The sequence below is a fragment of the Carcharhinus amblyrhynchos genome, chromosome 18 (genome assembly GCF_965287045.1).
Source record: "Carcharhinus amblyrhynchos chromosome 18, sCarAmb.v2.hapA, whole genome shotgun sequence".
Classification (NCBI taxonomy): Eukaryota; Metazoa; Chordata; class Chondrichthyes; order Carcharhiniformes; family Carcharhinidae; genus Carcharhinus; species Carcharhinus amblyrhynchos.
The window spans coordinates 48,513,981-48,539,361 of record NC_137341.1 but is presented as its reverse complement, the minus strand read 5'-3'; the positions used below and the strand labels follow the sequence as shown (position 1 = coordinate 48,539,361).

General features: G+C 42.8%; 1 protein-coding gene across 3 annotated transcripts in view; it reads left to right on the top strand.

The window, feature by feature from the left end:
• fbxl16 (F-box and leucine-rich repeat protein 16) overlaps nt 1–25,381 on the top strand; it is a 166,968-nt gene that overhangs the window by 97,330 nt on the left and 44,257 nt on the right. For 2 of the 3 annotated variants that reach the window (XM_080206150.1, XM_080206151.1), the window contains exon 3: nt 5,580–6,088. In XM_080206150.1, the coding sequence (XP_080062276.1) occupies nt 5,580–6,088 (509 nt within the window). Of the gene's footprint in view, nt 1–5,579; nt 6,089–7,010; nt 7,091–25,381 lie in introns of those variants that run through there. The other variant, XM_080206152.1, reaches the window with a different exon arrangement.

Here is a 25,381-nt window from a genome sequence, read left to right as displayed (position 1 = left end):
TATCAGCTCATTTAACTGCGTTATGAACACATCTGTGGACAACATGGACTCGAACCTGGAGCTCCTGGTCCAGTGTTAGGGGTGCTACTACTGCACCGCGCAGCCTACACCACAGTTTTATCAATGAAACTGAAAATAAGCAATTTTAATCCAAGTGTCTCATTCGCTACATGTGAATAATCTAATTCTTACACCTGAAAATGACTGAGAAAACTATACAGAACCACTTGCCAGTTATATGTGTGTACATTAGTCATCTTATAATAAATTAGATAATAAAGCTTTTCAAATGAATCTACAATTGTCTCTGTACTTAAACAAGCAGCTGAACCTCTTCAGCAACCTGCAAGTGAGGGGCTCAACCGGTTTTTGGGATGATTTGGCTTCCAAGAGACATTTTTTAACCGGTGCAAGATTACAGCAACTTGATTTGTGTTGGAAGTAAGATGTTCTTGAAATTCCCCAACATTCTGCACTGGGGGTTTGACCGATTTGGAACGAGGGGACACTGGGGAGAAAAGTCAGTGTAACCCAGTGGAATGTCCTCCGGGGTTGTGTCCTTGGAGAATGTGCTAATCAAAGTCAAATCTGCACATTGACTGTGTGAGATCACTTTGGCCCTGGCTGCAGTCAGGTTTCAAGGCTGACGTATCGTTGAACACTGCCTTTGTTTCATGTAGGTCTGTGCGTTCCATCATTCACTGCAGTAATGTAGTCATTCTTCGGGAGATCTGTCAGGTCTATGTAGGAAGGAAATTCACCCTACATACACCCATTATGTGCCCATAAAATGAATATTGGCAGTGCTGTGTTATAGCTCATAGAAACACAGAAAGTAGAAGCAGGAGGAGGCCATTCAGCCCTTTGAGTCTGCTCCGCCATTCATCTTGATCATGGCTGATCATCAAATTCAATATCCTAATCCCCTGCTTCCCCCCATATCCCTTGATCCCTTGAGCCCCAAGAGCTATATCTAATTTCTTTTTGAAATTGCACAATATTTTAGCCTCAACTACTGGGGTAGTGAATTCCACACATTCACCACCCTCTGGGTGAAGCAATTTCTCCTCACCTCAGTCCTAAAAGGTTTACTCCTTATCCTCAAACTATCTTAGTTCTGGACTTCCCCAGTCAGGGAGTCTGGGTTGCTGTGGCAACACACACATTTTACACGGCTCATAGAAAAAAAGTCTGAAGTCACATACCAACCGACTCAAGAACAGCTTCTTCCCTGCTGCCATCAGACTTTTGAATGGACCTACCTCGCATTAGGCTGATCTTTCTCCACACCCTAGGTATGACTGTAACACTGCGTTCTGCACTCTCTCCTTTCCTTCTCTATGAACGGTATGCTTTGTCTGTATAGCTCGCAAGAAACAATACTTTTCACTGTATACTAATACATGTGACAATAATAAATCAAATCAAATCATGTGCTGTAACGCCCCTGATCGGCAAGGTAGTCTGTTTTCTGATTTAGCATGAGCAACGTCACAAAAGGTCCTCAAACAAAAAACATGCACCATCCCTTTTCCTGATTGTCGCGTTCCTCCATTGCGCTGTGAATAACAACAGCAACTTGCATTCATGCAGTGCCATTAACAGAATAAAATGTGCCATGGCGGCAGCCTCTCACAATCCAGATGTTGCAGGCCAGCCACGACGCCCCAAACAGATGTTTCACAGCTGTTTGCATTTTGCGAGTGATTGACCAGAAACAGAGAAAGAGAAAAGAAAGCTCTGAGAAATAATCCTTTTCTAAACCACTGCACTGCTTCACTACTTGGAGAAATTGGGTCAGGTACCATTTGTGCTTGATATTTTGTTCTTCTAACTAGTTCCAGCAGGCAAGTGTTTATACTTTTCTTAACAAAACATTCACTGCTAAACACAGCACTATACATAAAATAATTCCTTGACTTCAGCTGAAGTACATAAAATATAATTGTGCATGTAGATTCCTATGTTACTTTTTTGCGACCAGTTTAAAGTTTATTCATTATTCGTCACAAGTAGGCTTACATTAACACTGCAATGAAGTTACTGTGAAAATCCCCTGCTCACCACACTCTTGTTCGGGTACACCGAGGGAAAATTTAGCAAGGCCAATCCTCCTAACCGGTATGCCTTTTGGACTGTGGGAGGAAACCAGAGCACCCAGAGGAAACCCCCGCAGATATGGGAGAACATGTGAACTCCACACAGACAGTGACCCAAGCTGGGAATCGAACCCAGATCCCTGGCACTGTGAGGCAGCAGTGTTAACCATGCCACCCCATAACTGAAGTAATATAGTGAAGGATGTCTATAGTTTACAGTGTATTGGACCTTATCAATGAGATGTCATAATATCATACCTAAAAGCATCAGCAAGCCTGGGAGATTTTCAATACATGATTTGCTTTACCTCACCTTGGCCCCTTTATTTTCATTCTATTTTATTTGATTTTTTTTACTGTTCTCTACCTTTTATTTCTTTATTATCTTTCTTTATTTTTCTTCCCCCTCTCACTTTTTCCTCCTACTTCATCCCCCTTCCCTTACCTTTTCTCCCTCCTTCCCATTTTCTACACTCTACCTCTGTCCCACTCCGCCCACAAGTTCATCTGTCACAGCTTACAGCTTCTCTGCTGTTTGGCCATTCACATCTTTATTCTCTCTGCGGACTGCCATTAGCAGCCTTTCCCCTTGTTTCTGTGGCTATGACTCATCTTTCATTTCTTCACCCTGCAGTATAAATATCTCCCACCTTTAGCTTTGACAAAGGGTTATCTGGACTTGAAACGTCAGCTCTTTCCTCTCCTTACAGATGCTGCCGGACCTGCTGAGATTTTCCAGCATTTTCTCTTCTGGTTTCAATACAATGACCATCCACATGTCTATAACTTTATTGAGACCTTTCACTGGAGACCTCTGTTCACAGCAGGGCAAGCTTCAGTGACTTCTTGTAGATTCGCATTGCTTGAGATCGCATGAGCTTCTGATCCAGGGATGCCCTCGGATAGAAAGATCCGCTGGAGACTGATGCTGTTTAACGGGTACCAACCTTTCTCGGCTAGTCCATGACACCCAGGTCGATCTGAAATGTCAACCTCTGTTGAATTGGCTGTAACCACATCAGATTAGTTAGGAGCAGCCCCCGTAACCTGTGCAATTGAAGGAGTTCCTAGTGTAAAAGGGAGATATTAAATAGAAGTCTGCAGAAGAAGAAAGCAATTGTCCAATCAAAGGTACCTGCTTTATAAGGCGCATACAGTTCTGGTTGCCTTTGCCTTACAGTTAGACACCTGTACGTAACTTTTGCTGAAGAAAATTCCACTAATCTTTACTTCACCAATTGCATATTTATTTAAAATATGTAATCAATAATTCAGATGAATTAAGTCATAGGATCATAGGCCGGAATTTTATCGGCATGTCCACCCAAGGCTTGTGAGATCATGCCCGAGGCCAATGGATAATGCCGTTCTGCGAACGGGGTGGGAGCGCTGGTAAAATCAGGGTCATAGAATCCTACAGTGCAGAAGGAGGCCATTCAGCCCGTTGAGCCTGCACCAACAACAATCCCACTCAGGCCTCGTTCCAGTAACCCCAGGTATTTCTCCCACTAATCCCCCTGACACTAAGGGGCAATTTAGCACGGCTACTCCACTTAACCTTCACATCTTTGGAGTGTGGGAGGAAATCGGAGCACCCGGAGGAAACCCACACAAGACACGGGGAGACTGTGCAAACTCCACACTGACAATCACCTGAGGCCGGAATTGAACCTGGGACACCGGCGCTGTGAGGCTGCAGGGCTAGCACCTGTGTCACTGGACCATGAAAGCAAATTGTGGACAACCGGTTTTGCTGAGGAACTGGAGGATCATGCATCAAACAAGATCTTCACCAACGTTATCAGACATCTCATGCAGAAGCCGTAAAATGCACTTGAATTCCATTATCTTTTTCTAAGCTATGAATACATATTATAGTAGGAATTGACAGCTGGTCACTTTCCTGCCATAACCACTTTCTCAGCTAGTGTCGAACGTATTGACGCCATCTGTTGTAAAGACTCTGCCTGTCATTTTTCATAATCTCTTTATAATACATGGAGCAGTTGATTAATCTGTAATGTGCTTAGAGCTTAACTGTAAGCACTGGACATGGATATTTGCATGAAGATAACTTAGAGATATTGAGCTTTCCTAACATTTCCACTCATATTAATAATGAAAAGGCATAAAGACCAGCCATGATATAAGACAGTAGACTTTCTGAAGTTCTGCTGTCAAATCAGATCCATTGTTAATTAACATAAAGGAATGTGACAACAGACAGTATTGATTAAGTATTTTCACAAGGAAAACCAAATGATTTAAATCAAGAATACAATCATACGTATTCATATAATCCTTACAGTGCAGAAGGAGGCCATTCAGCCCATCAAGTCTTCACCGACAACAATTCCATGCCTTATCCCTTTAACCCCACATATTTACCACACTAATCCCTCTCACCTACACATCCTGGACACTAAGGGGCAATTTAGCTTGGCCAATACACCTAAACTGCACATCTTTGGACTGTGGGAGGAAACTGGAGCACCCGGAGGAAACCCTAGCAGACACGGGGAGAATGTGCAAACTCCACACAGGCAGTGACCCAACCAGTGAATCGAACCTGGGACTCTGGAGCTGTGAGGCAGCAGCGCTAACCACTGTGCCACTGTGCCACCCCACGCTCTAGAAATTTTATAAATTGATTCACAAATAAATTTGTGGATTCAGTTATTTATGAATTTCAAATGCATTTATGTCTGTGTAAATTAATGCAATTTAGAAATGGATTGAAAAGTACACATTACCTGAACAGTGATGATTAAACTTAAATGTAAGAAACAAAATGTTAGTTTTTCTACACACATTGGAAACTAATCCCTAAGTTTTCTGACCTTCATTTGAATACTTTTCCCAATATGTGACAATAATAAATCAACCCAAATCTTAAAGTAAGACAGGACGACGGCCCTGAGTATGATCACACAAGAGCTTTCTGAATCAGAAACACAGAATTCCAAATGTTACCACCTTCACTGATCCAGCTGATCATGGTTGACTCAGGTACCAGGAAAAGAATTCGTTTTGGGAAATGTAATCATCTCAATTCAGAGGAAATGAGGTGACACAATGGTGAGCACTACTGCCTCACAGTGCCAGAGACCTGGGTTCAATTCCAGTCTTGGTTCACTGTCTGTGTGGAGTTTGCACATTCTCCCTGTATCTGCGTGGGTTTCCTCCAGGTGCTCCAGTTTCCTCCCACAGTGTGAAAGATGTGCTGGTTAGGCCATGCTAAATTCTCCCTCAGTGCCGGAGTGTAACGACTAGGGGATTTACAATATGGAAACTAGGGAAATTTCAGTGTGGTGACTAGGGGAATTTCACAGTAACTTCACTGCAGTGCTAACGTAAGCCTTACTTGTGACGAATAAGTAAACTTTTAAGTGCAGTGCTAATTTGAAGTGATTGGGGGTGTGCAGGTAAGGAATTGTTGCTAAAGTATTTCATACTCTCTCCGCTCTCTCTGTTCTCCAGGTAATGTTGGAGCAGATGCAAGGACTCGCTCACTTGGAGCTTTCGGGCTGCAATGACTTCACAGAAGCCGGCCTCTGGTCCAGCCTTAACGCACGGATTACCTCCCTGAGCGTCAGTGACTGTATCAACGTAGCGGACGACGCCATCGCTGCCATTTCACAGCTGCTGCCGAACCTTACTGAGCTGAACTTGCAGGCCTATCATGTGACGGACACGGCCATGGCCTATTTCACTGCCAAGCAAGGGTACACCACACACATGCTGCGCCTGAACTCCTGCTGGGAGATCACTAACCACGGCGTGGTGAACATGGTGCACAGCCTGCCCAACCTCACCACCCTCAGCCTCTCCGGCTGCTCCAAGATCACCGACGACGGGGTGGAGCTGGTGGCGGAGAACTTGCGGAAGCTGCGCAGCCTGGACCTCTCGTGGTGCCCACGTATCACCGACATGGCGCTGGAGTACATTGCTTGCGATCTGCACAAGCTAGAGGAGCTGATATTGGACAGGTAGACCAAAGGCTAAATCTGCGTTGGATGTAATAATGTGGGCAGTTGATGGGCTAAAGTAAAACGCATTAAGTCGGGGTCTCAAATGATTCATTCAGTAAATGTGAATCAGCACAGAGTAAAGGTTCACCCTCGCAACAGATTGTGGGGGCTTTAACTTCTGGTGAAAAAAAGTCTCTAAATGAATTTTTCAAAACTTCTTTGATTTGATGTGGGAGTCACTGGCAAGGTCAGCATTTATTTTCCATCCCTTATTGCACTGAAAATGACCTAAATATCGTTAGGCCATTTTCAGAGGGGCAGTGAAGAGTTAAGAGTTTAAGGGGAGATGATAGCCTAATGGTATTATCGCTAGAAACTCATAGAATCCCTACAGTGCAGAAGGAGGCCATTCGGTCCATCGAATCTGCACTGACCACAATCCCACACAGGCCCTATCTCCATAATCCTATGTACTTACTCTAGCTAGGTCCCCCTGACGCTAAGGGGCAATTTCAGCATAGCCAATCCACCTAACCCGCACATCTTTGAAGTGTGGGAGGAAACCCACGCAGACACAGGGAGAACGTGCAGACTCCACATAGATAGTGGCTCAAGCCAGGAATCAAACCCAGGTCCCTGGCGCTGTGAGGCAGCAGTGCTAAATGCTGTGCCACTGTGCCACCCATCTTACTCTTACCTTTGCCACATTCTCCAGCTTCGCGTCGCTCCTGTGCTCTTCAGCTCTTTATTTCTGTCCATCTCACCCTCTGGTGAAGGCTGAAAACAGAATGTTTACGGTACTTATGCAGGTGAAGATTAGCTGCTCGTGCTAAATATGCAAGCACTGACCCCATTGAAGGCCCGCATGCGGATGAGCATTTTCCATTGCTTGGCAGAGTTTTATGGAACCTTAATTTTAACAATTTGATTTCCACAACAGTTGCTGGGGCAAAATCCTGGAACTCCCTCCTTAACAAGATTATGGGTGTATCTACACCACATGGACTGCAGAGGCTCAAGAAGGCTCCTTCTTCACAAGGAGCAATTGGGAATGGACAATAAATGCTGGCCCAGCCAATGATGCCCACATCCCATAAATGGACAAAAAAACAACAGATAACTGGCCCCATTTGTTATTTCTTTGTCCCATGATTCACCCTGTGTGGGCACATGTCTGTGTGGTTGACTATGTTAGTATCTATTGTCGCTGCAGGACCTTTTTTTTTGCTTAATGGTTTACAATTGCTGTTGTCTGTGAAGCTCAATTGTGGATTGGGGAACTTGAAGAGTTAGGGGGGCTGATTCTGGGCTTGGTAAAGAAAACGAGGAACAACAACCACAATACACGGAAAAGCTGACAAATATTCATATTCACAAACTGTTTCAAAATGGACTTAGATTTCGGTTTCTAATTTTATTACAGAGGAGCATTGGGTGCTTGTATACTCGCTGCTACTGTTTCAATGTCTTATGTCTTACTATTTACTGTCATGTACACCAGGAAGTTAAACATCCAAACCCCTTTGACTATCAGAACATTGAATACAGGAGTTGGGATGCCTTGCTCAAATTGTACAAGACATTAGTAAGGCCGCACTTGGAATACTGTGTACAGTTCTGCTCATCCTATTATGAATAGCAGCTGGAGTTTTATTTAGATAAATACGAGGTGATGCATTTTGGTAGATCGAGCCAGGGCAGGACTCACTTAGTTAATGGTAGGGTGTTGGGGAGAGTTATAGAACAAAGAGATCTAAGGGTACATGTTCATAGCTTCTTGAAAGTGGAGTCACAGGTGGACAGAGAGGTGAAGAAGGCATTCGGCATGCTTGGTTTCATTGGTCAGAACATTGAATACAGGAGTTGGGATGTCTTGTTGAAGTTGTACAAGACATTGGTAAGGCCACACTTGGAATACTGTGTACAGTTCTGGTCACCCTATTATAGAAAGGATATTATTAAACTAGAAAGAGTACAGAAAAGATTTACCAGGATGCTAGTGGAACTTGATGGTTTGAGTTATATGGAGAGGCTGGATAAACTGGGACCTTTTTCTCTGGAGCATGGGAAGCTAAGGGGTTGTTAAAATAATGAGGGGCATAGACAAGGTAGATAGTCAATTTCTTTTCCCAAAGGTAGGGAAGTCTAAAACTAGAGGGCACAGATTTAAGGTGAGAGGGGAGAGATAGAAAAGGTCTAGGGGGGCAATTTTTTCACACAGATGATGGTGAGTGTCTGGAATGAGCTGCCAGAGGCAGTAGTAGAGGCGGGTGCAATTTTCTCCTTTAAAAAGCATTTAGACAGTTACATGGGTAAGATAGGTATAGAGGGCTATGGGCCAAACATGGGCAATTGAGACTAGCTTAGTGGTTTAAAAAAAAGGCGGCATGGACAAGTTGGGCTAGAGGGCCTGTTTCCATGCTGTAAACCTCTGTGACTCTATGATTCTATCCACAACATAACACACACAGATGGATCAGCGAGTTTGTTTCTCCGTATCTCTTCTAATTAACTTACTGCAGACCATCGGAGATGTTTTAAATCTATTAGACACTTTAAACGAATTAGCAAAGAATGCCAAACACTTTGAGTGTTTTACACCAGAAAGAGAATGTACCCAGTTTTGGTTCGTCTGCCTTCAGCAGGCGGTTGAAAGAAATGGCAACCTTTTGAACAGATGTTGGCTCATTTATACAAGTTTAATAGTTTTATCTATGCAAATAAGCCACCCAACCTACATAAGTGATCTGTCTCAGTAAAGACGTGTACAAAATGATACATGGGTCATGCTGCAGCATGGAGTGAGACGGGGAATAATCCCCGATAATCAGATACAGAGAAAGAGCCTTTTCTAAGAGTCAATGCTGCTTGATCCAGAGCACGTGACCATTGCTAAGGCACAGCTCAGCATTACTAAAGAGGGAATCATTGCTCTGAAGACAGGAAATGCTATTGATTGTTAGGAGGAAATCAATGATGTTAACCATTCAGAAAGATCAAACCAACATCATTGAACAATAAAAGGCCGCCCAGGATATTTGCTCACAAGGCTTGAGCAGATCATTGCCCTGATCATCCATTTGCACCGTGACTATGATGTAATCCTTACCTCAAAGGCTGTTAAATCACAGAATCCCTACAATGCAGAAGGAGACCATTCAGCCCATTGAGTCTGTACTGATCCTGGCCCTATCCCCGTAACGCCATGCATTTACACTGCTGACCCCCCCGACACTAAGGGGCAATTTATCATGGCTAATCAACCTAACCCGCAAATCTTTGGATTGTGGGAGGAAACTGGAGCGAACCCACGCACACATGGGGAGAACATGCAGACCCAAGGCCAGAATTGAACCTGCGTTCCTGGTGCTGTGAGGCAGCAGTGCTAACCTTTGTGCCACAGTGCCACTGAAAGATCTGGTAAGTCGTGAACTAAGTTCTGCCTTGCTTTTCAATAAAGATGGATATTTTCATTGTAAAATATGTATAATCACTTATATTTACTAAGAATATGCGGTTAAAGTCAACTGATCATTTCTTGTTAATTACGTGTAGTCAATCACCTAGAATATATTGCTGTTGTGATATTGGAAAGCTATACAAGGTTCAAATTCTGATGATGTTAGTTATTTTATCTTTCCACAGATAAGCTCACCGATGAGATGGTGCAGGAAAATGTCACAATTTCAGAAGATGAAGGAAGAGGCATTAGGATGCCTCCATCAAGAAGCTCTGGAGCATATTGTCAAAGAGCCAAGCTGACTGCAGTGCTGTTTAGTAACAGGAGACATATCATATATGACATACATGATATGACTCCTGCTCTGCCCAAGACCACAAAGGGTCATGAATGTAACCCAATCCATCACGCAAACCAGTCTCCCATTCATTGACTCTGTCTACACTTTCCACCGCCTTGGAAAAGCAGCCAGCATAACCAAGGACCCCACGTACCCCGGACATTCTCTCTTCCACCTTCCTCTGTCAGGAAAAAGATACAAAAGTCTGAGGTCACACACCAAACAACTCAAGAACAGCTTCTTCCCTGCTGCCATCAGACTTTTGAATGGACCTAGCTTGCATTAAGTTGATCTTTCTCTTCACCCTAGCTATGACTACAACACTACATTCTGCACTCTCTTCTTTCCTTCCCTACGTATGGTGTGCTTTGTCTGTATAGTGCGCAAGAAACAATACTCTGGCTGGCCTCTTGGAAGCAGGAAATTCCCCTGCAGGACCCAGAAAAACCTGACAGCTGACAGCTTGACTGGGAACTAATCCTGATGAGGTTCTCAGAAGTGGCTGGAACAAGATTAATACTGGCATCCAGCTGGTAGACAAACCCACCGAGGCAACTGTTAAATTCCACCCATTGTCCAAGACATCGCTGTTCAGAGCATTCTTTTGGTCCATCAGTCTAATACGCTTCAAACTCTGACTGTTACTTTGTGGGGATTCACTGAATGAGGATTCCTTGCAGAAATCAACCCAGTTCTTGGAAAAATGTTGATGATTAGAACAACTGCACACAGCTTACATGCATAATAATTAACAATATGTCATGCATAATTAGTATTCAACTGCCTCATATTTTTTAATTGTGTTCATCTCTTTGAATACAGCGCAACTAATTATAACATTTTGTAGAGAATTGTTAATTTATACATTTTCATTTTTATACAAAAATAAGAGGAAGATCTATAATTAAGTGTTACAGTAAGGTTATCCAGTATATAGAATCATAGAATCATAGCGTGCAGAAGAGGCCCATTGAGAATGCACTAACGTATTAGAAACACCAGAACTCCCACCTAATCCCATCTGCCAACACTTGGCCCATAGCCCTGTATTGCACCTATAATATTTACCAACTAAGCTGAATAAAGAACTTTTGTTTAATAATTTCTTACTGTTGCTTGTTGGCACTGAACGTAAGTATCAACTAAACAAGAAGTTGTGAGATAGCCATTCCCTGGTTCATTCTCGATGGCAATAACTTGACCAGTCAGGGATGACCTGCATTTTAAACAGAATTTAAACAGAAGCTTGGCAGTTAACTGTTACTTAGTGCATACTCCATGGCAAAACCTCTGCCGAGTCCACATGCCAACCAGTCAACACTCTCTTCTCATGCAGTAAAATTCTTGTTCCCTTTGGAATTGGTACTCTTGTGAATATGTCCTGATAAGTACAAAACAGAAAGCTTTGACAGCATTTTTCTTTTTTCAGCATTAATCATTTCTTATTTGAAAGTTTCACTCTATTATCTCCTTCAGTTTGGAAATGTGCAACAGAATGAAATATTCTCAAAGCAAAATAGCTTCTCCTCTGTTTGACGCTCTTTACTCTTGTTGAACCTGTAGTATTCCTATAATGGATATACGCACATAAAGTTTTACATATGAATTTTACACAAAATTGTGTTCAAGGTTTCTTAGTGGGGCATCTTCCCTTTGTTACTCACTAACCCCCTCACCATCAACATCCTGCGGTCACTATTAATCAGGAACATAACTGGGCCAGCAATATGAATGCAGTTACCACAAGAACATGTCAGAGACTGAGTATTCTGCTGTGAGGGACTCCTGTCTAGGCTCCCCATAACCTGTCCACCCCTTTTACGAGATGCAGGTTTGGATAAGTCTGGATAAGTGAAACTCCAACAACACTCAAGAAGCTTGACACCATCCAGGACAAAGCAGCCCATATGCCATACACCCCTTTATATGTTCACAGGTGTACTATTTACAAGATGTGGTGCAGCAACTTGTCATGGCACCTTTGACAGCGCTTCCCAATCCTGCCTAGAAGAATAGAGACAGCAGGTACATCGGAATTCCAGCACTTGCAAATTCCCCTCCAAATCATACACCATTTGAATAGATATTACCATTCATTTACTGATTAAAATTAATCAATACTTTAGGCTCTTGCAAAACATCTTTAACATCCTTGTATGTTCTCTCATAAGCTGTTGTACAATCCCAGGACTGTTTCACATGTAATAAATTATGCAATGGCTTTAATAATGTAGCTAAATTAGAGACAAATTTATCATAATAATTTACTAACTCTAGAAAGAGCCTCAGTTGGGTCAAATCATCGGACGTGGTGCTTCTAAAATAGTGTCCTTTTTTTAGGTGCTTTATGCAGGCTTTTACTATCAATAACATGACCCAAATACTAGGCTGATATCTAGAAAAAGTCACACTTCTCTTTCTTGATTCACAGACAATATGCTTGGGAACATTCCAATGTTGCTTCTAAATTATTCTTGTTCACTGGATGCTATAATTCAAATATCACCCAGATAACATTGTACACCAGAGAGGCAATTAAAATCTGATCCATTGATCTTTGAAAGGGCAGACTGCCAAAAAGGCAATCTTTTTTAATGAAAGAGACCCGTATGAGGAACAATGATAAGCAACGGTTGTGATTCAGTGGCTACATTCATCTGTAAACATGCTTGTGAAAAATCAAACTTGCTGAATTTCTGCCCACTTGATAAGCCAGCAAACAAGTCTTCAATTAAAGGAAGCAGATATTGTTCAGCACACAACTTGATTTATGGTTATTTTAAAAACACCACAAATATGAACTCAACCATCTGGTATCATGACAGGTACGATGGGCGTTGCCCAGTTGCTCATTGTAAGCGTGCAGGTATAGCAGGCAGTAGAGGCAAATGGTATGTTGACTTTCACAACGAGAAGAATTGAGTAAAGGGATAGGGATGTTTGACTGCAATTGTATAGAGTGTTGGTGAGGCCACACTTTGAGTGTTGTTTTCAATTTTGGTGTCCTTATCTGAGGAAGGATGTCCTTGCTATGGAGGAAGTGCAGCAAAGGTTTACCAGGCTGATTCCTGGCATGGCAGGTCTGTCATTTGAGGAGACATTAAGTTGGTTAGGATTATATTCATTCCAGTTTAGAAAAGTGAGAGGGGAATCTCATAGAGACTTATAAAATTCTAACAGAGTTAGACAGGGTAGATTCAGAAAAAATGTTCTTGATGGTGGGGGTCCAGAACTAGGGGTCATAGTTTGAGGATAAGGGATAAACCTTTTAGAATTGAGGTGAGGAGAAATTTCTTCACCCAGAGGGTGGCGAATGTGTGGAGTTCACTACCACAGAAAGTAGTTGAGGCCAAAACATTGTGTGATTTCAAGAAGAAATTAGATATAACTCTTGGGGCTAAAGGGATCAAGGGAAATGGGAGGAAGGAGGATCAGGATATTGAATCTGATGATCAGCCATGATCATATTGAATGGCGGAGTGGATTTGAAGGGTCAAATGGCCTACTCCTGCTTCTAGTTTCTATGTTTCAATGAAGGTTGAGAGGCATATTCCATCTGGACTGACATATCTCCACTACTTGGAATGTGAATGTGGAATCATAGCAAAACTCCTCAGTTGAAACTTACAGATAATCAAGTCTTTACAGGTACAGACAATGCGAGTGGACAGACAGATAGTCACAGGTTAAAAAGAGGTGTGAATTGTCTCAAGCCAGGACAGTTAGTAGGATTTTGCAAGCCCAGGCTAAATGGTAGGGGTTACATGTAGTGTGACATGAACCCAAGATCCCGGTTGAGACTGTCCTCATGCGTGCGGAACTTGGCTTACTGACTTCTTACTGTACCCACCCCAGTCCAACGCCAGCATCTTCGCATCGAAGCTTAGACCTCTTCCATCAATAATTTTATTTTTTAATTAAAAAGGGGACATGGGGAACGGATGGGGGGAGGTGGATTTGAGACCAGGGAAAGATCAGTCATAATCCAATTGAATGGCAGAGCAGGCTCGAAGGGCTGAATTTGCCACTCCTGTTCCTAATTCTATATTTTCCTAATAGATGTGATTATTAAATTTTGCAATGAAATAGGACAAGAAGGCATACGGCATGCTTGCCTTCATCAGCCGGGGCACTGAGTTTAAAAATTGGCAAGTCATGTTGCAACTTTTGGAGAACCTTAGATAGGCCGCACTCTACCAGAAGGATGTGGAGGCTTTGGAGAGGATACAGAAAAGACGTTGCCTGATATGGAGTGCACTAGCTATGAGGAGAGGTTGGAGAAACTTAGTTTGTTCTCACTGGAACAATGGAGGTTGAAGGGCGACCTGATAGAAGTCCATAAGATTTTGAGAGGCACGGACAGAGTGGATAGTCAGAAGCTTTTTCCCACGGTGAAAGAATCAATTACTAGGGGACATAAGTTTAAGGTGCAAGGGGCAAGGTTTAGAGGAGATGTACAAGGCAAGGTTTTTACACAGGGTGGTGGGTGCCTGGAACTTGCTGCTGGGGGATGTAGTGGAAGCAGATATGATAGTGACTTTTAAGAGGCATCTGGACAAATACATGAATAGGATGGGGATAAAGGGATATGGTTCCCTGAAGGGTAGGAGGTTTTAGTTACATCAGGCAGCATAGTCGGCGCAGGCTTGGAGGGCCAAAGGGCCTGTTCCTGTGCTGTAATTTTCTTTGCTGTTTGGGAATAAATAGTGTGAGATGTTACACTCATTAGGGTAGGAATTATGGTGATTGCCATGTAATTACTAAATACATTTGTCCCTCTCTGTGTTGCTTTTTGCTGCACTGTTAATACTCCAAGTCTCACAGAAGAACAGTGCCAATTGTAATCTCTGTTCTGTTTTGTCAAATCAGCCCATTCTGAAGCAAAGAGAAGGGTCTCAGTATTGTTTCTCGTTCTGGTTTGCTATAATCCAGCCATGTGATGCTGGCTGACACAGAAGTAAAGAAACAGATTGGTTAATTAAAAAATGTGAGTCAGTTCATGTGATGAGAAGATAAAGATGGCTTTGTAGCCTTTCGATGAGGCTGCAGAATCAGATTCTGTTCTTGTGATGGGTTGGGGATCAGATTCTACCCTTGTGACTGAGCATCAAGTCCTTGTGGTGGAACATAAAGTGCAATAGTTGCCACAGCTTTGCTGGGAGCTTGTATTACATGAGGCAAAATCAAAGAAAGTCACCAATCATCTTTATTGAAATTGGCAATAAAATGGTGCATTGGGCCCACATGGGGAGCTGGTCATGTATCATGATGCTGACAGTAGCAGTAGCTTTAGCCCCTGGGCAATAATAAAAATGAAACACCAGCTCTGTAGATATAGAAAAAATGCTTACATCACCGTTCCCCCCCCCAGTTGATGTTTAACAGAACAGCAAGGGAAGTAGTCTTCGCCAGTGTTAAAACAAAGAACAAAGAAAATTACAGCACAGGAACAGGCCCTTCGGCCCTCCAAGCCTGCACCGACCATGCTGTCCGACTGAACAGCAGGGACCATATCCCTCTATTCCCATTCTATTCATATATTTGTGAAGATGCCCCTTAAAAGTCATCACTGTATCCACTTCCACTATCTCCCCCGGCAGCGAATTCCAGGTATCCACCGTCCTCTGTGTAAAAAACTTGCCTCCTACATCTCCATTAAACTTTGCACCTTAAATGTATGCCCCCTAGTAATTGACTGTTCAACCCTGGGAAAAAGCTTCTGACTATCCACTCTGTCCATGCCTCTCATAATCTTGTAGACGTCTATCAGGTCACCCCTCAACCTCTGTTGTTCCAGTGAGAGCAAATCAAGTTTCTCCAACCTCTCCTCATAGTGTTAATGAACACATGCACAGTAACCAACAATACTAATGTTTCTGGAGTGGTTTCAGACAGTGCCTCATTGAGACCAACAGTCTCAGCTCTCTCCCACTATGGTGAAGATAGCATTTGACTGATATTGTCAAAAATCCTCTTGCTTCCCCAATTTCATAGAATCCCTACAGTGCAGAAGGAGGCCATTTGGCCCATCAATTGTGCCAACCACAATTCCACTCATGTCCTATTCCCGTAACCTCCAGTATTTACTCTGTTAATCCCCTGACACTAGGGTCAATTTAGCATGGCCAATCAACCTAACCCACTCATCTCTGGATCGTGGGAGGAAACCAGAGCACTCAGAGGAAACCCACGCAGACACAGGGAGAATGTGCAAACTCCACAGACACTGATCCAAAGCCACATTTGAACCCAAGTCCCTACAGTTGTGAGGTAGGAGTGCTAACCACTGTGTCACCGTGCCGCCCAAGTAAAATGATTAAAAAAAGACCGTTAAATTTTGGGCGCTTGCAGTTCTATCATTCGGATTGATTTTCAAAACGTAACATTTTCAGGTTGACATAATTTTATTGGTTAATTCCTGATTCCAATCAAATTGAGAGTTTGAACCACATGACCAAGATAATAACCGCATCTCATGATCACAGATAGCAGTAAGAATGGAGGAAATGGGAGCTGGGGTAAGGTACTTGGCTCTTATTGCTCTGTCAGTCAATCCGATCACCACTGGATCTTCCATCTTAACTCCATCTTCCCACTGTATCCCAACGTTGCTTAAATTAAATTTGGTATGATGATGGTTACACCTTGTGGGGTTAGGAGTCAGGGCCTGAGTTGTACATTTAAACACTTGACTTCTGCCAGGTGCTATTTATTTGATAATATACTCACAAGCTTTCGGGGTTAGTCCCTTCGTCAGGTGAATGGAGAGTTCTGGCCTCAGACAGAGCATATAAAGCACAGACAGTTTAGAGAAATGGACAGAGCGGACAAAGGTGAATGTTTCACTATATCTATCAACAAGACACAGCTAATAGTTTAGGTTAGAGGGTCATTAGATTGGTTCCACTGGTCAGCGCAACATCGAGGGCCGAAGGGCCTGTACTGCGTTCTATTGTTCTATGTTTTTAACTGTCTTTGCTGCCCCCTGAGTAGAGCAGGTTAAAATCGAAGGCTGCTGCAGGATCACTGTGGGCCATCAGTGAGTGAGTCCCAGTGGTGATTTTAACTGTCCACCAGGAATCCATCCAGTGAGTAGTGGTTACAATTTCCCCGACAGTTCCATTTAGTCTCAGCTGGATTTGACCTCAGGCTTTAAAGCTAGCCGCTTTTTTAGTTTTTAACTGGCTGTCTTGTTGCGTTCTCTATCCAAGAAAAGAAGCAAGGTTTCAGTTCTTCAAGTTGAAAGGCAGTGTTGAAAGTCATCGTGGTACATAGTGCAGACGCTGCACAGGAGGTTGGATCGAGACAGCGATAATCTTTTGTCCAGCTATCACATTTGTCTATCTTGCTAGAGGTCACTTTTAGCATGGATCTTTATCATACGGTCTGCACGGGGAATGGGTCTTGCTGGTTAATCAAAAATGTCAGCTAAAAGAGAGTTCCGTTTACCAATAAAATACAACTTAATACATGTAACCTGAACTGATATGCAAGTACTCAGGAAGTAAAGGACACTATTTTGGAACATATACATGGACGCCACGGTGGCACATGATTAGCACTGCTTCCTCAAAGCGCCAGGGACACAGGTTCGATTCCCGGCTTGGGTCACTGTCTGTGTAGAGTCTGAATGTTCTCCCCATGTCTACGTGGGTTTTCTCCAGGTGTTCTGGTTTCCTCTCACATCCTGAAAGATGTGCTGGTTAGGTATATTGATCTGAAAAAGCATCGGAGTGTGGTGACTAGGGAAATTTCACAGTAACTTCACTGCAGTGTTAATGTAAGCCTTACTCGTGACGAATAAAAACTTTAACTTCTCATTTCTAATCTTAAACAATTTATTAAAACATAAGTGAAACTATAAAACAACACAGTTCTGTAGAAGCTATAGACTCTAGATAACTTTGTAATTACTATGGGGTTAGTAAAGTGATATTAATTTGAGGGAAGCTTCAAGAATTCCTAGGGAACTGTTGGATAATACAATTTTGTGTAGTGGATTCAATAACAAGATTTGGAATACTAGGAATTAAAGGTAGTTTTAACATGGTACATACGAGTTCTTTGTTTTATGAGTTTTATTTTTGTTGAAGAACTTGACCTTCTTATTCATATTTTCTGTGCTTTTGTGTTACTCTGGTGATCATCAAATATAGGATCCATAAGGGACTGGTACCACACTCATGTTGTCACACAGCCCTACAAGCACCAGCCTTTTTCATTATGTTGTATATTCTCCAACTCAGAAAAACATGAGATCACGAAGCTATTTACCTGACCTTGCTATAGAGGAAGAACAGCGAAGGTTTACCAGGCTGATTCCTGGGATGGCAGGTCTATCTATCATATGAGGAGAGACTAAATTGATTAGGATTATATTCACTGGAGTTTAGAAGGGTGAGAGGGAGTCTCATAGAAACTTTTAAAATTCTAACAGGGTTAGACAGGATAGATTCAAGAAAGTTTAAAGTTTATTTATGAATGTCACAAATAGGAATGCTCTTGATGATGGGGGAGTCCAGAACTAGAATTCATAGTTTGGGGATAAGGGGTAATCCTTTTAGGATTGAGGTGAGGGGAAATTTCTTCACCCAGAGGATGGTGAATGTGTGGAATTCACTACCACAGAAAGCAGTTGAGGTCAAAATGTGTGATTTAAAGAAGAAAAATAGATATAGCTCTCGGGGCTAAAGGGATGAAGAGGTACTGGGGGAAGGGGGGGTCCGGATATTAAATTCGATGACCAGCCACGATCAAAACGTGATAATAATATCAAAATAATCATAATGTTTTCTGTGCCACAATTCAAGCATGGGGATTTATTTAATTGTATTCTTCAACACAAATTTGATTTCCTGACAAGCCTACTGGGCACTCAGAAGTTAAAGTTAAAGTTTATTTATTAGTGTCACAATTACATTAACAGTTACTGTGAAAATCCTCTGGTTGCCACACTCTGGCGCCTGTTCATCTACACTGAGGGACAATTTAGCCAATGGGCCTAACCAGCACGTCTTTTGGAGGAAAAGTAAAGTTTATTTATTACTCACAAGTAAGGCTTACATTAACACTGCTCCTCAGCAAATCTTTCAGATTGTGGGAGGGAACAGGAGCACCCACGCAGAGACAGTGAGAACGTGCAAACTCTGCACAGACAGTGACCGGAGCCGGGAATTGAACCTGGATCCCTGGCGCTGTGAGCCAGCGGTGCTAACCACTGTGCCACCATGCCACCCTCATTTCTATGTATCCTTTAAGTATTGTCCTCCTTTGATGTTCATGAAGCTGCAGAGGTCCTCCTTGTGGTGGAATTGTGTTTGCAGGCAGGCAGTTAGTCTGCCTCTGTACTCTCACTTTAACTTTAATTGGAAATGTGAAACTGTCTGGTGATGGCTGATGAAATAATGATGTATGATCGTGTTTCGCAATGAATGAGGTCATACTGGCAGCAGCTTTCCTGGAGAATAATAGGAACCTGTTTCATGTGTTGGGCAGACAAGTGATTGATCAGTGATCCCACCCAAATGGATCATGCTTTTCCTGGAATTCTAATCCTAGCACACAACAAGGAATCTTCTCGAGAGGATGGTAACCAATTAGCATATAAATGATACCCTCCTGCCAATACATTGCTTGTATCCTATTGTATGTACACATGTCCCTTAAACTTTTACTCGCTGGACAACTCAACAATTATAGCCGGGTAATTACTTTATTTATTAGTGTCATAAGTAAGCTTACACTGCAATGAAGTTACTGTGAAAATCCTCTACAGTCCTGGTGCCTGTTCGGGTACACTAAGGGACAATTTAGAATGGCCAATCCAACTAACCAGCATGTCTTTCAGACTGTGGGAGGAAACTGGAACACCTGGAGCAAACACACGCAGACACGGGGAGAGCGTGCAGACTCCGCACAAACAGTGACCCAAGGCCAGGAATCGAACCTGGAACTCTGATGCTGTGTGACAGTAGTGCTAGCCACTGTGCAACCGCAGATCAATAATCTAATTCTGGTTGAATGGTGGCACAGTAGTTAGCACTGCTGCCTCACAGCGCCAGGGACTCAGGTTCGATTTTTGACCTGTCTGTGTGGAGTCTGCACTTTCTCCCCATGTCTGCGTGGATTTCCTCTGGGTGCTCTGGTTTCCTCCCATAATCCAAAAGATGTGCTGGATAGGTGCATTGGCCATGCTGAATTCTTCCTTAGTATACCTGAACAGACGCTGGAGTGTGGCGATTAGGGGACTTTCGCAGTAAGTTCATTTCCCGTCCATTGACTCTGTCTACACTTCCCGCTGCCTCAGCAAAGCAGCCAGCATAATTAAAGACTCCACACTCCCCGGACATTCTCTCTTCTGCCTTCTTCCATCGGGAAAAAGATACAGAAGTCTGAGGTCATGTACCAATTGACTCTTCTTCCCTGCTGCTGTCAGACTTTTGAATGGACTTACCTTGCATTAAGTTGATCTTTCTCTACACCCCAGCTATGACTGTAACGCTATATTCTGCACTCTCTCGCTTCCTTCTCTGTGAACAGTATGCTTTGTCTACATAGCGTGCAAGAAACAATACTTTTCACTGTATAATAATTCATGTGACAATAATAAATCATATCAAATCAATGTGTTAAGGTAAGCCTACTTGTGACACTAATAAATAAATAAACCTAAATAGATTTAAAATAAATTTAATCTGGCTAATTAACGGTCAAAGACATGATTCACACTGGACCTAAGGATAGAAAGCTGATCAGATACTAGATTTTGCCTCACCTTTTAATCAGTTCCCTGACTCAAAGCTAGCGTAAAACATTCTACCGCTTTCATTAGATATGGGATAATGGATAACGGTATTAGAGAGTAGATTTCTAATCAAGGGACTCAGGTCAAGATTAGCAGTCATGATATCAATCTTGCAGGTTCTGAAAGAAATAATCTGTAGTTGATTGTCAGAATGTAGATTACTGAGAGAATAATGGCTATCTGAAAATGATTGCGAGAATGTAATCTCCTCAAGGATCCAGCTGGCATTTACATTAACTCTCTGAATGCTGTGATGAGATTACACTAGCAATCTTCTCCTGTGTAGCCATTATTTTTACTTAGGATTTTTCAGGACAGGTTTAATTCTATCTTCATTTTGGAGGTTTCTTTCTTCCCTGGGTGTAGCAGAAATAGACTGTAAAGATTCCTTGTGAAATAGCGCACAAAATACAATTATTTACAATTAAATTCCAGGTTAGTGACAGTCGAGATAAGAATACATTGTTTTCATTACAGGGAGAATTCGATGAAACAGTATAGTGTTTTACATCATTTCATTATGTTGTACCTTTGTAAATAAATTGACAAAGGTTTACCAAATATGTTTTCATTAGGCTGGTGCCATTTGAGTTTGCAGTTGATTACTGGGAAATAAAACTCTGTGTTTATTATAACCAAGAATGAAACAGCTTTCGGAAATAGAGTACATGAATCATTGGAGCTAACGGTCGTAACACAGAGACAAAAGAGATATACCATTCCAATCAAAGTGTGCAGATAGTGCTTTCTGCTTGACTTGCAAGATTAATGTGACTGGTACAGAGGCTGAGGGGTGACTTGATAGAGGTCTACAAAATTATGAGTGGCATAGTCAGCATGGCTAGTCAGAAGCTTTCTCCCCAGGGTGGAAGGGCTGACTATAAGAGGGCGCAGGTTTAAGGTGAGAGGTGGTATGTTTAGGGGGGATATGCAGGGAAATGCTTTCACATAGAGGGTGGAACGCACTGCCAGTGCAGGTGGTGGAAGCAGCACTTTAATAATGTTCAAGATGTATCTCGATAGACACATGAACGGGAAGTGAACAGAGGGATAGAATAGAGGGATTCAGCCCACCAAGCCCGTGTCAGCATGGGCTTGGTGGACTGAAGGGCCAGTACCTGTGTTATAATCTTCTTTGTTCTTTGGTAGATCAGACATCAGAAACTAACCCCTTAGGAAGGTATATGGAATCTTAATAGAGCCAATTTTAATTTAACCTGTCCATCGAGAACTTGAGGGTATGGATACCACTGGTTTGATGTTCCTCATTCACTTGTTCACTTTAAAATCAATGCAGAATAATATCAGATGGAGTGTAATCCCAGCATTCCACCTGATCCCTTGGGATTCCTGTCCCATGCATTGGGTTAAAATTACATCGCAGCTTGAGCCTGTGCAGTTCTTGGGCCCATGCTTCCTCACTTCACTGAGATGCTATTGATTTCTATTATGCTTCCACCATTAGGGCCGATCTTGTTTCACCTAGAAGTGAATTTGACCTCAGGTCAGCAAAGGTCAGTGAAACTGATACACATTAAGCATTAAATGCACTTTTTTACTTACCCGCAAAAGCTACACAAGCTTGTGGCACTAAATTTTAGAGAGATGCAGTCAGACACTCAATGTAAAATGATCAACACTATTTTAGGTTCCAATTTCTTATATTCTTATAGAAATAGAAGAGCGAGCATTAAAAGTTAATAGAATAAAATGGAGAATATTGGAATTGAAGAGGAGATACAGTCAGCATTTAAGACAGTACATTAAAATCACAGAATCCCTACCGTGTAGAAGGAGGCCATTCAGCCCATCAAGTCTGCACTGACCACGATCCCACTCAGTCCCTATCCCCATAACCCCATGCATTTACCCTAGCTAGTCCCCTTGACATTAAGGGGCAATTTAGCATGGCCAATCCACCTAACCTGCACATGTGGGAGGAAACCCATGCAGACACAGGGACAATGTGCAAACTCCCTGATTGGCTGATAGGATTAAGGAGAATCCTAAGGCGTTCTATAGATATGTTAAGAACAAAAGGTTGGTTAGGGCAAGATTAGGGCCAGTTAGAGACAGCAGTGGGAATTTATGTGTGGAACCGGAAGAGATTGGAGAGGCATTGAACCAATATTTCTCTTCGGTGTTCACGCAGGGGGACATAAATGTAGCTGTGGAGAACACTGGGTTACAGGGTTGTAAACTGGACAGTATTGCAGTTGATAAGGAGGATGTGCTAGTTATTCTTGAGGGTTTGCAAATAGATAAGTCCCCTGGGCTGGACAGGATTTACCCTAGGATTCTCTGGGAGGCAAGGGAGGCGATTGCAGAGCCTCTGGCTCTGATCTTCAGGTCGTCGTTGGTCACCGGTATAGTGCCAGAAGACTGGAGGTTAGCGAATGTTGTCCCATTGTTTAAGAAGGGGAACAGAGACTTCCCCGGGAATTATAGACCGGTGAGTCTTACTTCTGTTGTGGGCAAGGTTTTAGAAAAAATTATTAGGGATAGGATTTATGGTTATTTGGAGAGTAATGAATTGATTAGAGATATTCAGCATGGTTTTGTGGAGGGTAGGTCGTGCCTTACTAACCTTATTGAGTTTTTTGAGAAAGTGACCAAAGAGGTGGATGGGGGTAAGGCAGTTGACGTGGTATATATGGACTTTAGTAAGGCGTTTGATAAGGTTCACCATGGAAGGCTTCTGCAGAAATTGCAGATGTATGGGATTGAGGGTGATCTAGGAAATTGGATTAGGAATTGGCTGGCGGATAGGAGACAGAGGGTGGTGGTTGATGGTAAGTATTCGACATGGAGTTCAGTTACGAGTGGTGAGCCTCAGGGATCTGTTTTGGGGCCACTGCTGTTTGTAATTTTTATAAATGATCTGGATGAGGGTATAGTTGGGTGGATTAGTAAATTTGCTGATGACACCAAAGTCGGAGGTGTGGTAGATAGTGAGGTAGGGTGTCTTAGTCTACAGGGAGACTTGGATAAGTTGCAGAGCTGGGCCGAGAGGTGGAGGATGGAGTTTAATGCGGAAAAGTGTGAGGTAATTCACTTTGGTAGGAATAACAGATGTGTAGAGTATAGGGCTAATGGTAAGACTCTGAATAGTGTGGATGAACAGAGGGATCTAGGTGTATGTGTACATAGATCCCTGAAAGTTGGGAATCAAGTAGATAGGGTTGTTAGGAAGGCATACGGTGTCTTGGTGTTTATTGGTAGGGGGATTGAATTTAGGAGCCGCAGCGTCATGTTGCAACTGTACAAAACTCTGGTGCGGCCGGACTTGGAGTATTGTGTGCAGTTCTGGTCCCCACATTATAGGGAGGATGTGGAGGCTTTGGAGAGGGTGCAGAGGAGGTTTACCAGGATGTTGCCTGGTATGGAGGGGAGGTCATATGAGGAGAGACTGAGGGATTTGAGGTTGTTCTCGTTAGAAAGAAGGCGGCTAAGAGGGGACCTTATTGAAACATATAAGATGATTAGAGGTTTAGATAGGGTGGACAGTGATAACCTTTTTCCTCGGATGGAGAAAGCTAGCACGAGGGGGCATAGCTATAAATTAAGGGGGGGTAGTTATAGGACGGATGTCAGGGGTAGGTTCTTTACCCAGAGGGTGGTGAGGGATTGGAATGCCCTGCCTGCTGCAGTTGTAAATGCGCCTAGTTTGGGGGCGTTTAAGAGATCCGTGGATAGGTTTATGGATGGAAAGGGTTTGGTTTAGGTTAGAGGGTCATTGTTTTTTAACTGGTCGGCGCAACATCGAGGGCCGAAGGGCCTGTTCTGCGCTGTAATGTTCTACGTTCTATGTTCCACACAGACGGTGACCCAAGCCAGGAATTGAACCCGGGTCCCTAGTGCTCTGAGACAGCGGTGCTAATCACTGTGCCACCCTGCCGCCATTAGGTTAACACCTTCACCAGAACTCCTGACTTAATCCCTTGCTTGAAAAACCTACTCGAGTTTCTGAAAGATCTTATTCTTCAGTTATCAAGATGATTTTTCAGATCGTACGAAATTCCGTTTTCAAACAATTTGAGATTTGAATAGATTTTATTATTGAGAGAAGTGGCACTGCAAAGCTAAAGCTTACTCGATAATTCGGCAATGCTGCAAAAGTGTCATTATTAGTAACTAATTCCAAATTAATAGCAGAATTTCTTGAAAAATTGGCTATTGCAGCTTCCTGGAGAGAGACTGCAGCAGTAATATATGAGTGTTTTGTGAAGCAAGTTTAACCCTGTGCTGTAACGTCAAATTCAGGTAGTCAAGAAGGCATACGGCATGCTTGCCTTCATTGGCCGGGGCAATGGGTTTAGAAATTGGGAAGTCATGTTGCAGCTTTATTGAACCTTAGTTAGGCCGCACTATTCTGGTGTTCAATTCTGGTCGCCACACTACCAGAAGGATGTGGGGGCTTTGGAGAGGGTACAGAAAAGATTTACCAGGATTTTGCCTGGTCTGGAGGGCATGAGCTATGAGGAGAGGCTGGAGAAACTTGGTTTGTTCTCACTGCATCGACGGAGGTTGAGAGGCGACCTAATAGAAGTCTACAAGATTATGAGGGGCATGGACAGAGTGGATGGTTAGAAGCTTTTTCCCAGGGTGAAAGTCAATTACTAGGGGGCACAGGTTTAAAGTGCGAGGGGCAAGGTTTAAAGGAGATGTACGAGGCAAGTTTTTTACATAAAGGGTGGTGGGTGCCTG